General features: G+C 44.6%; 1 protein-coding gene across 2 annotated transcripts in view; it reads right to left on the bottom strand.

Annotated features, from left to right (window-relative positions):
* The window catches only part of LOC147611874 (uncharacterized), a 59,861-nt gene extending 48,760 nt beyond the window's left edge, over nucleotides 1-11,101 (bottom strand). Inside the window, exon 1 of one of the 2 annotated variants that reach the window (XM_086783752.1) lies at nucleotides 10,945-11,101. In XM_086783752.1, coding sequence (XP_086639878.1) covers nucleotides 10,945-10,988 — 44 coding nt within the window. In that variant the 5' untranslated portion in view covers nucleotides 10,989-11,101. The remainder of the gene's footprint in view (nucleotides 1-10,944) is intronic. The other variant, XM_086783754.1, reaches the window with a different exon arrangement.
* Between the last annotated feature and the right edge of the window lie 2,014 nt (nucleotides 11,102-13,115).

The raw sequence follows: 13,115 nt of genomic DNA, 5'->3' as shown, positions 1-13,115 counted from the left end.
GCACTCTGTGCTGGTCGTGGGCATCTGGGCTGCTGTCAGCTGTTTTAGTGCTGGCCGACCAGCAACCTGGGGCCATATAAAATGGCTGCTTGCCCCCCACACTTGTAATTGTGAACTCCGGGATTTCTTGGTGTATATATAGCAGAGTTACACTATCTTCTCTCTCTTGCATCTGTGTATTGCTCTCTACAGCAGTTGTCTTCATTTCCGCTGTGCATTCTGACATACTTGGCTCCTCATCTTCGGCTTCTTGGAGTTTGTTCAGCATTTGGTGCTGAGAGGGGGTGTTAGCATATTCATTCCCATATTCTGCCCGTGTATTTGCCCATATTTGATGCCTTTTATGGCCCTTGGTTGTGGGTTGGCCACCCATATTTTTCTCTCATTTTTTTCCTTTTTTCTTGAATTTTTCCCAAGTCGGGTGAGCCTGCTCCAATCGGCCAGTCCCATCATACCTATAAATAGGTGGGCTGGCCTCTCATTCATTGACATGTGGTTCATGTGTTGACACACTCTCACCTTTTGTATCCTTCAATTATGAGACCAGTTTGTCTCTTGCTCGGGATTGCTTTCATTACAGTATATTCAACTTATTAGCTTCATATCTCTCTCTCTTGCACTCTCGGTTCACACTCTAGTGCTCATCTTGCTTCCGCTCTATGCACTCTTTTAGTAGTGTCATGGGCATTTCTGACCAAATTTCCATACCAATGCATAAGAATACAGTATTGCAAACAATGTGATTATCGGTGTAGACTTGCAACTCATACTACCCTCTCAAGTGCCCATTTTCCCTACCATCTACTCTCTATTGTTCCAACAACACATGGTAGCAACAATCTACAAGAGAGCACATAAGACAAGAGAACACTACACAGGGTATGTGAACATGGAGTCCTGCTACTTGCTTCCATATTTAAGCATCAAAGCTTACCAATTGCAAGCAGAGTCAATGACAACGGAAGTCTTCGCGATTGAAGCGTTTGGAGTGTTGAAATCTTCAATCTATCGCGATCCTTCGCGACAAAAGTATTCAAGAGGAATAAAGGGGACCCTGGGAAAGCTTCCCCTATGGTTCAACTTGAGAAAGGAAGGCTGAATTAGGGTTTTCAACAAAAAGACCAGAAATTACAGCAAATATATGAGCTGTTTTGCTGAATTTCAGTCATTGGGAGTGTACGGAAGAGTGAACACCACCTGGAAACGCTCTTGGAAGCTTGGAAAACACACTAGCAAGCTTGGATATGGAGTTGGGAAGGAGAAAGTGCAAAAAATACAGCCAAAAAGGCTCATGAAGAGGGGCACCAACTTCTAGAGAGAGAGGGAAGAGAGATATGATGAGATGTCCACCCTAGGTGTCAGGTAGAGAGGACAAGTGACTTGTGGTGCAAGCTCGGATGGCGGTTGCTCCCTTTGTACAAAGAGGATAAGGTTTGGGCAGTGGACATTGAGTTTTGTCCACCTCGAGACATCAGTGTGTGCGAACACAAGGCTCGTCATAATTTATAAGTGAGTTTTGGCTGCCCAAAACTTAATGAAGTGTGTACACACTCACTCATAAATTAATGCTAATTCCTAAGGCAAGATTTATGACCAATACTTACCACCTGTCACATGCCACATAACCATGTCAACAGACAGTTTCACACGCACGATTCACGGGCAAGCATCCCCTTACCCGGAACTACACATTGGTCAAGCAAGCATGAAAACAGCATGCAAATTCATTGCATGAGATGCTATGCAATGCAACATTGGTATGGACAATCCCTGTACATGAGACTATACCAAAATAGATGTGCTCCAAGCAAGTACACAAGGTACCAGACCCAATGGAACACCAATCCTTCACGCATTTCCGGGCGTGTACACACAAGCACAAGTCCCAACGGAAAGCCAAGTCCACCGTATCACATGAGTGGCATCAATCCCTGGCATATGCAACTGCCATGGACGCCAGTCCAATGTACATACATAATGAGAAAGCACAAGTGGACCAATTGGGTCGCCAAATGGTGACAAATACCTTTATCACCTATGACCACCTGTCAACTACTAGCCAACCAACATAAGGGAGGGAAAAGGCTATAAGAAGCCCCCAAAACCTTCACAGCCAATACCTCAGCAGTCATGTTGTAATGTGCATGCCATGTGCAGGATGCACATGGACACGGATCTCCCTTGCAACCGCCTTTTAGGCAAGATCCGAGGGTGAGTGCGGACCGATTGGGAGTTTTGACATACCAATAGACCCCCAGATGTGCACCAATGCATGAAACACTAGTTGGGTAAGATCCGAGGGTGAGTGGGGATCGATTGGGGCAGTTTTGACATACTAATAGACCCAGATGTGCACCAGTGGATGAGACACTAGTTCAGCACAATATGACCATGTTTGATGACAGATGCACAATTCAGATCAAGTTTAGATTAGAGATTCTATTGTATATAACCATTCATGCAATATACAATAGTTTAATGTCTTTCTTGCCTCCTCTCTATTGTATTGCTGCAGTTTGATTAGCATTAATCTCTCTATGTGATTACCATTATTCACGACCAGCTTCTGCATACGTTACGGTGTCACACAAGCCCTTCAGCCCTTAACACTGCCCTCTCAGCAACCCACAAATGATGAAAATCAAGACAGCAGATGATGCCTTTTTGCAACAAACAGAAATGCACACGTGATCCATACGAGACCAGGAGAGGCGCAGGGTGTTAAGAATTGCATTCAGCAAGCAGATTGTACTTTCAGCCCTACAGCCCTTTAGAAAGCATAACACATCCCTCTGGGCAGTCCGCAAAAAACTACGAATACACAGCCTGTCACGTGCACGCCCGTGCCATGGCTAAACCTTAGCTTGAACTATCTTAATCCTTGATGATTAGTGCAACAGTTAGGATAAGCATTTAGGTCACCATCACAAGCATCTTGCTCAGCATTAGAATCATTATCATCAGGATCATCTTCATCACATCATCATCATCATCATCTGCAGCAGCATATCATCTTCATCACCAAGAGGGCTTGGGACCTCTGTCAGCAACCAGCAAACCTGTGTCGGCAGCCAACAGAGAGACCCAGGCAGCAAGCGGTTTAGCATCAGTAAAGGTCAGCCAGGTGTGGGCAGGGTAGAGAGCAAAGCACAGCATTTAATGCCTTTTTCTGTGAGTATTCCATGTCCAATGCTGGCCGACCAGCACCTCAGGGACATATATAAACATTCAGTCATTATTCAGTTATTCATCAAGTCATCATTCATCCATAAATCATCAGAAGTCAGCAGTAGTCATGTTTAGGCTAGAGGTCACCCCTCCGGGGCTGACCAAGGGCCTGACCATGTACATTCATCAGTAACCTTTTTGTACCATATTAATATACAAGAAAACCCTGACACCAAACACTCTCTTCTTCTCTCTCCTCTGTCTTAATCATGCTTATTTAGCATCAATGTTCTTAATCAGGCTTAGGGCTGTGGATCAGTACAACAAGGCCTCCGCGCATGCAACATTGGTATCAGAGCATTCAGGCTCAGCCCACTAAGCTATGTCCCAAGGAAGGTGCACAGTTCCGGCAAAAAGGATGCAAGAGGGTAGCAGAAGGAGTGGTCTGCCAACAGGCGAAGCCAAAGGATGCAAGAGGGTAGCAGAAGGAGTGGTCTGCCAACAGGCGAAGCCAAAGGAAGCATTCCTTGAGGGTAGGTATGTTAGCACATTCATCCCCAGTTTTTGCCCATTTCCGGTGTCCTTTTGGTCCCTTTTGCATGGCCCTTGATTGTGGGCTGGCCACCCCTATTTAACATATTTTTCTCGGATTTTTTCCCAGCCTCTATGGTTTTTTCCCAGTCGGCCAGCATCGTAGCTCCAATCGGCCAGCTCTCCCCACCTATAAATAGGTGGGCTGGCCTCTCACCTTTTCATCTTGCCTTGTATATTTTGCTCCCTCCTCACTTATGAGACTACTTGTGTCTCTTGCTTGGGACTGTATTGCTTCAGTATATTCAGCATAGTTGCTCCATATCTCTCTCTCTTGCACTCTCTATTCAGCACACTCTAGTGCCCTTTTGCTTCCGCTCTGTGCACTCTTTCATGGTATCATCGCTCCCGGTTCAGTGATTCCATCTGCTGCCCCAGATTTAGCCCTATTTACAGCCCCTTATCCTCTGCGTTTTTCACAGATTTGCAGCCTTCTTCTTGCTGCGTTTTGTGGACAGCTTCTGCTGGTTGGTTCTCCTTCAGTTTGACTTCATCGCTTGCAACCAAAAGGAAACTTTTCATCAGCGTTTCATTCCTACTTGCAGTTTGGATCTAGGCGGCCTGTTTTTTTCAGGACAGCAGCCCCTCTTAGGCTGCGTTTTCCTCTCCGGTGGACATTCCCTTTTGCAGAGGGGGACATTCCCTTTTGCAGAGGGGGATAGTGGTGGTTTGGGCCTTGGTGGCACCCTTGGTACCTGTGGAGGACACTTCTTCTTCTGAGATTGTGCATATTTCTGGATTGAGCCCAAGCTTTTGTGATGGCTTCTCCGACTTCTCTTCATATGTTCTCTGAGTCCGCAAAGTTGGATGGTTCCAACTACACCTTATGGAAGGTGAAAGTGAAATTGGCCTTGCGTGGCGTGAATCTTTGGGATTGGCTTGTTACACCAGCCAATGCCACCCCTCCCACCCTTGCTTCCAGTGGTGTGACTCAGGCACAGATTGATATTTGGCAGGCGAATGATCATCACGTTTTCTCCTTTTTGAATGTTGAACTGTCAGGATTCTGTTCTCTCTCATGTGCGTACAGCAGATGCTACACATAAAGGCTATGAGATTAAGTCTCCGGGTCGGATTTTGGCGTTGGAAAAGCAACTTATGAACTTATCAATTTCCACCTTTCCATCTTTATCTACTTTCATCTCGAAGATGAAAGATCTCCGGGACGAGCTTGCTGTTTGTGGCAAGGATATCTCTACAGAGGACATGGCTATTCGGCTTCTCTCCAAGCTTCCAGAGAGGTTTGATGCTTATTTTCAGTCCCTTGTTTCTTCTCCTCGTCCTGTTCCAATTACTTGGGAGGAAGTTCTCCCCTCTGTTATGCAAATTGAGTCTCGCTCTGAAGAGCGGACTGGCACCTCTAGTGGCCCTAATGGAGCTTTGGCAACGCGAGATACAGGGAAGAATCAACAAAAGAAAGGGAAATGTTGTTCTGACAAGAACTCCAAGGATACTGACAAGGATAAAGACAACAACAAATCTTCTAAAAACAAGGACATTGAATGTCATTATTGTGGCAAGAAGGGTCATAAATCGCCCCAATGTCACAAGAAGAAGCGGGATGAAGCAGCAAAGAACTCTTCCTCTACATCGGTGTCTCAGACCAAGAAGGATGATGGCATTCTTCTGTTAGCAGGTACTCGTCGTATACTTGTTCTCGTGACTTCTCAGTCACGGTCGTGGATTGTGGATAGCGGTGCTACTGCTCACATGACACCCCATCGAGATTGGTTCGAGGACTTCACTGCCAGGTCAGGCGAGATCACTTTGGGTGATTCTTCTTCCGTGCCAGTGCATGGACATGGCACCATCCCCATCTTCCGCTCTTCCGAGGACAAGAGGTACTTCTCTGACGTTCTATATATTCCAGATTTGGCTTTTAACCTTTTGTCAGTGAGTGCTCTTATAGCTCAGGGTGCGGAGGTGATCTTTTCTCGTTATGAGATTACCATTCGTGATAAGGCGACTGGTAGCATCTTGGCTCAGGGAGTCCAAGATAGTGGTCTGTACAAGTTGACCGCTCTGCTTTCTTCTGGTGCTTCTTCTACTCTTTGGCATGCTCGGTTTGGCCATTTGAGCTATCAGCTTCTACAGCGAGCTTCGAAGGATGGGTTGGTTGAGGGTTTACTGACCATCAAGGCTCCACCTTCTACTTGTTCCTCTTGTTTACAAGGGAAGCAACACCGAGCCGCCTTTCCGAAGGAGGCGACACACATATCTTCGACATCACTTACTCTTGTTCATGCAAACTTATGTGGTCCTATGAGTACCGTGTCTTTGAGTAAGGCGTTGTACATGCTCGTGATGGTGGATGACTTCTCCAAATATACTTGGGTTTTCTTTCTAAAGACCAAGGATGAGGCTTTTCAGCACTTTTGTGATTGGAGAGTTGAGGTGAAAAAAGAGACCGGTCGCTCAGTCAAGGCTCTTAGGACCGACGGAGGGAGTGAGTTTACATCCCAGGAGTTTCAGCAATATTGCATGTGCCTAAGGAGCATCGCTCCAAGTTGGACTCGAAGTCTCAGCGCATGACTTTTCTCGGATACAGCACTGTGTCCAAGGCATATCGTCTTTATGATCCTCAGGCCAGCAAAGTTGTTGTGAGCCGTGATGTGGTGTTTGACGAGACTCCTACATCTTCAGAGGGGGCGGTGAGCTTCTTCTTCCTCCACCTCCGCCTTCGCCTCCTCCCTCTGCTTCTGTTACACCTCCAACTGTGGATTCTCAGTCAGATGATCATGACTCTGCTCCTCCTCCAACGAGTTCGAGCAAATCTGTGCCTGGATGGTACTATCAAACAGTTCGTGATTCTGGGTTACGTGAGCTTCCTTCTGCTCCTCCACCTGGTTCTGTCCGGCGATCTTCTAGAGTTACAGGGAAACAAATTCATGAGGGTAACATGTTTGTTAACTATGCTCTTATGTCCTCTATTATTCATGGCCTTCTGATCCCACTTCTGTGGACGAGGCTCTTTCACATGAGCCTTGGAGTCATGCTATGCAGGCAGAGCTGGATGCTATTGAACGGAATGGCACTTGGATTTTGGTGCCTAGGCCTCTGCAGTGTAAGGTGATTGGTGTGCTCTAGATCTTCAAATCAAAGTTCCGAGCTGATGGCAGCTTGGACAAGCACAAGGCGAGGTTGGTTGCCAAGGGTTATGCTCAGCACCCTGGAGTCGACTTCGATGAGACCTTCGCTCCGACGGCCCATGACTACCATTTGCACCGTTCTTGCTCTTGCATGTCATCATAGATGGCCCGTTTTCCAGATGGACGTCAAGTCGGCTTTCCTGAATGGAGAGCTTACACAGGAGGTTTATGTTGATCAGCCGCCGGGATTTGTTGTTCCAGGCAAACAAGATCAGGTGTACCGGTTGAAGCAGGCTCCGCGGGCTTGGTACCAACGGATTGATGAGTTCTTTCAGAAGCTCGGCCTGCGCTATTCTCCTGCACATTCGAACCTTTATATCCTCCCTGAGAGGGGGTTGATTGTTATCATTGTGGTCTATGTTGATGAACTCATCTTTACAGGTTCTTATTTTGTGAAGATCCGTTCAATCATGGCTGCTTTGGAGACAGAGTTTGAGATGACGGATCTTGGCCTTTTGCATTATTTTCTTGGCTTTGAGATTTGGCAGACCTCGAAGGGCATTTTCTTATCTCAACAAAAGTACACACGGGAGATTCTTGGCAGATTTCAGATGACTAGATGCAGACCAGTATCTTCTCCTATGGATACTAGTGAGAAGCTTTCTCTACTTGATGCTTCTCCAGGGATTGATCAAGGATAGTATCGGGTTCTCGTCGGTTGTTTGGTTTGGTTGACCTACTCCCGATTGGACATGTGTTTCGCACTCAGTTTATTGAGTTCTTTCTCATCCAAACCCCGTCAGCAGCATTGGCAGTGTGCTCTCAGAGTTCTTCAGTACTTGCGTGGCACTCTGGACTTTGGCATCTTCTATGGCCAAGGATGCACTCTTGTTGGATGGTCTGACTCAGATTGGGCTGGAGATCCAGATACTCGGTGTTCGACCACTGGTTGTGTTTTTACACTCGGGTCTGGAGCCATTTCATGGAGCAGTAAAAAGCAGCCTACAGTGGCGCTTTCCTCTACAGAGGCGGAGTACCGTGCGGTTTGTTATGCTGCATGTGACGCGATTTGGTTGCGGAGATTATTGGAGGAGCTTGGCTGTCCTCCTACCGGATAAACTCTTCTTTGGTGTGACAATCAGAGTTGCATCGCCATCGCCAAGAACCTTGAGTTTCATGCTCGTACGAAACACATTGAGATACAATATCACTATGTTTGTGAACGGGTTCTTGCGGGAGATTTGCGTTTGGAGTATTGTCCTTCAACGGAGAATGAAGCAGATTTGTTCACCAAGCCGGTTTCTCAGGCTTCCTTGGCTCCTCCTCTTCGGCTTCTCGGAGTTTGTTCAGCATCTAGTGCTGAGAGGGGGTGTTAGCACATTCATCCCCAGTTTCTGCCCATTTCTGATGTCCTTTTGGTCCCTTTTGCATGGCCCTTGATTGTGGGCTGGCCACCCCTATTTTACATATTTTTTGGGATTTTTTCCCAGCCTCTATGGTTTTTTCCCAGTCAGCCAGCTACTGCTGTCCAGTCGCCCAACTCTCCCCACCTATAAATAGGTGGGCTGACCTCTCACCTTTTCATCTTGTCTTGTATATCTTTTGCTCCCTCACTTATGAGACTACTTGTGTCACTGTATTGCTTCAGTATATTCAGCATAGTTGCTCCATCTCTCTCTCTCTCTCTCTCTCTCTCTCTCTCTCTCTCTCTCTCTCTTGCATTCTCTATATTTTTTTTCAAAAAGAGACTTCTATTAAGTATGAGAAAAACATACAACAATCACAGCTATAAGCCGGAAGAGAATAGAATCACCCCAATATGTAAGGTGATTTCAACCACTGAGGAGCATCATGATGCCATGTAAGACCTGTGGTACTAGAGGAAAAGACGATGCCATGGTCCCATTCCCGCATAAATATCACACGCTTCGCCTGCGCAGAACGAGAGGGCCCCTGAATGCATTCTCTATTCAGCACACTCTAGTGCCCTTTTGCTTCCGCTTTGTGCACTCTTTCAAGGTACGCATACCCAGTACCTCATTAAGCTCTCAGATCATTTCCAAAGGCCTAGCAACAAGCGTGATCAGTCCCGACAGGTGACCCAACGCTGTGTCAAGGTTAAGGGAAAGCAAGCATGGGGACAACAATGAACAAATGCTCAGTTCTTCATCAAGACTTGGAAGTGAAGATCAGGAGTGAAGGTGTTCAGACAAAAATATCAGTCAAAGTTAGTAGAAAGTCAGTGGCAGTTCAAGGTCAGTGGCAGTTCAAGGTCAGCAGAAGTCCAGGGAGGAAGCATGGGGACAACAATGAACAAATGCTCAGTTCTTCATCAAGACTTGGAAGTGAAGATCAGGAGTGAAGGTGTTCAGACAAAAATATCAGTCAAAGTTAGTAGAAAGTCACTGGCAGTTCAAGGTCAGCAGAAGTCCAGGGAGGAAGGATGACAGAGTGTCCACCCCGTCATCAAGTTTAGGAGGAGGGAATGTCACGTGCACGCCCGTGCCATGGCTAAACCTTAGCATGAACTATCTTAATCCTTGATGATTAGTGCAACAGTTAGGATAAGCATTTAGGTCACCATCACAAGCATCTTGCTCGGCAATAGAATCATCATCATTAGGATCATCTTCATCACATCATCATCATCTTCATCATCATCAGCATATCATCTTCATCACCAAAAGGGCTTGGGACCTCTGTTGGCAGCCAGCAAACCTGTGTCGGCAGCCAACAAAGAGACCCAGGCAGCAAGCGGTTTAGCATCAGTAAAGGTCAGCCAGGTGTGGGCAGGGTAGAGAGCAAAGCACAGCATTTAATGCCTTTTTCTGTGAATATTCCATGTCCATTACTGGCCGACAACAGTTCAGCTGACCGACCAACACGTCAAGGACATATATAAACATTCATTCATTATTCAGTTATTCATCAAGTCATCATTCATCCATAAATCATCAGAAGTCAGCAGTAGTCATGTAGATAGGCCAAAGGTCACCCCTCCAGGGCTGACCAAGGGCCTGACCATGTACATTCATCAGTAACCTTTTTGTACCATACTAATATACAAGAAAACCCTGACACCAAATACTCTCTTCTTCTCTCTCCTCTGTCTTAATCATGTTTATTTAGCATCAATGTTCTTAATCAGGCTTAGGGCTGTGGATCAGTACAGCAAGGCTCCCGCGCATGCAACACAGCCAGGAGATGACCAATTTTGTTCAATTACAGTTGTTTTATTAATAGCTCCCGCTAGACCGTCTAACACGAGTCCATGGGGACCCGTTTGCAGAGATGATGTGGCCCAGAAAAGAAAACTCCTACTTCTTTTGATTAAGTCGTAGTTTGCTCTGCTTGCGTAGTGACTAGTCACATGCTGATCTTGAGATGCTCCACTTTGGATTTGCTGAAGACCAATATTTGTAAGTAAAAATAATGCCAAATTGCCCTAGACATCAATCCTAAGCCAAACTTTATTGTACACCTTGAATCCCCTGGCAGATCATCATGGAACACATGTGCCCTCCACACACAGCATACTCCCATCCTTAACTTTTATCAAACATATCAAAGCTTGAAAGAAAGAGGAGCTCAGTCCTACGGATGTTTCCAAACTTGGAAAATGTTTGGAATGCCGGCAGTGATTTCTACTTCTCCTTTAACCTTATCTTAGGAAATTGCCCTTTGATCTTAGCAATATCTGTACAAAATCTCTGTTAATCCCGAAATCCTTAGATCAAAAATAACATAATGATTCAAGCTCGCAGCATCTCCATCATCTTCAAAAGAGAGAGATGATCAGCCCCCAAAATTTTCCATCAGGTGCAGTTTTTCCCAATTAATGCTTTCCCTTAATTCCAGCTTGGAAAGACAGTACCCACATGCCAATATGGGCTCTGCCATGCTTAAGAGTTTTCTTTTCGTTTTTTTTTTGCCAAAACCATCAGAAATTATCAATCGTTTTGCCTTTCTTTAGCTAAGGCAGGAAATTTTCTCCCGCGGACTGATTTATAGGCAGGACTAAATCGGAAAAGGTTGATATAATGCATAGAAATACAGGATTTTTTTATTAATTTCAGAAAAAACTGAGTCCTCTTACCATTTTACAGAATTGAAGGACTTCCCAAACACGGATTCGAACATCTTTGTGTAATCGAAGTTGCAGAAGACGTGCCTGCGTAGGCCTCTATGAAGCGGATTTTTGAAGGAAATAATATAAACAGTAAGTATTTTGGATTTATCAAGGGTGTCTCGGTCGGAAACAAATAATTATTCGGTTTTTTAACGAAAATAATATAACCTGAAATACTTTGGATTTATCAAGGGACAGGTGGTATAATTTAATTAATGCTGCTAAAGTCTAACCTTCTCTATATCTATATATCTATAAAGTATAATTTATCAAGGGGGCCAGGAAGAGTTTCACGACACTCCTACTACTTGGCAAGAATTTGGATGTTCCGGACGTAGTTTGGACGTTCCGGACGCACTTATGAAGAAGGCATTAGCTGCAATAAAACTCAAGTTGCATATAGATACTGATTAGCTCCAAGTAAATGGTTTAAGAAAGATGAGGGTATGGACTACCTTTGTTTGAGCTTAATTGTAGCGACTCACAATCTATTTTTTTAAAATCAAATGGGTGTGCACTTTGCATTTTAACATTTGGTTGATTTGGTTTTTATATCAAACAATCTCAACGTGTGGATCGATCTCTAATTTCTACACAAGCTCAATGGGGTACATTAGGAATAATGGATTCCAACATGGTATGATGGGGTTTACATATTGTGCTCAACTTATGCAAGAGCAAGTATGACAAAAATGATATTTTAATTCTATAAGCAAAACTATTTAAATTTGTATATGTACAATTGAGAGTTTTAAGCTAGTTTCTAAGTGGTGAATGTCACTTGAGTCACATGGACATGGACACGTGTGTAGGCTACAAAGGAAAAGTCTTTGGGTGGTGCAAAATAGAGGACAACCTAGAAAAAGTCCATGGCTGAACTTTTGTGTGAAGAATTGCCTCGAGTGCACACTACACACTATAGGCTTGTGGTCAAGCCCTTTGGTTTTATAATATTGTACTTGCATTCACAATTTATGCGATAAAATTGAGTTGATGAGTTCACAATTTATGAGATGAGTTCACAACTTATGAGATGATTTTTCAAGAAATTGAATTGAGCCCCCAACCCCCCTCTTGAAAATGTTAAAGAGAAAATGAAAAATAGAGCATATTCTTTGTTTTTTATTGAGAAAGCCTTGGGTAGCTAAAAAACTATAAGAGAAAATATGCCTTTGCCCATACACTTCTGCCACAAAAACTCCATGCATACTCTCCCTACTCATTTTCTATAAGTGCTTTCGTTTTTTTTTTTTTAAGGAGGAAATTGTTGGAATATGAAGTCAAGTTGAGCTAGTTTGTGAGTTCTAGTCTAGTGTGTGCTATGGATGCCACGTGTCACATTGGGATTTATCCCATAAGCATAGTGGTACTATTATGTGTGTGTGTGTGTGACCTATAAGAGAGCTGTACTTGTCCTTGTCACATAATGGAGTCTACATCAAGCTTTCATATCATGTGAGTACTTTGGTTATCATTGCTTTGCACTTGTGTCTTCATTTGAGTCTTTCCATTCCTTGCCTTGTGCCTTCATGTGGTATCAGAGCGCAGGTTCCTAGCCTGCTTTCCCTTTCCCTTCCTCCTTGCTCTTCCAAGGGATTGAGGTGAGGGAGGCCAAGAAAGAGAAGCCTCTCTCTCTTTCTCCTTGGAAGACTGCCCTTCCTCTAATCATTGGTCATCGACTGGTTGCTGCCCACAAGTCATCGCTCTTCATCAACAAGGAGCTGCCCACCACAGGTTCCTCATGATTCCACCCTCCATTCTCAGCTGAATCTGCCCGCCATTTCCCTCTTTATTTGCCCGCCATATTTTGCTTCAGTCTTGCCCGTTTCCTCTGTGACATTCCTATCAGTGTGGCCTGCATCTTCAGCTCCTACTGCACTTATTTCCAACCATGGAGTCTTCGAAATCAAGTGTCATTATTGAGAAGTTCTCCAGTAAGAATTTTCCTACATGGCAAACCAAGTTGCGTCTTCTACTTATGAAAGGAGTGTGGAAAGTTGTTAATGGCAAAGACAAGAAACTAGCATCCGATGACAAGCTTATTCTACAATGGGAGTCTCCTAATGACAAAGCTCTTGCTCTCATTGGTTTGGGTTTGGGTGATCAAGTTATTCATCATTTGGATTTTGATGACACTA

This window comes from Cibotium barometz, chromosome 46 (assembly GCF_041138505.1).
Source record: "Cibotium barometz isolate CiBa-2024 chromosome 46, ASM4113850v1, whole genome shotgun sequence".
In the NCBI taxonomy this organism is placed as follows: domain Eukaryota; kingdom Viridiplantae; phylum Streptophyta; class Polypodiopsida; order Cyatheales; family Cibotiaceae; genus Cibotium; species Cibotium barometz.
This window is presented reverse-complemented; position numbering and strand designations above follow the sequence as displayed.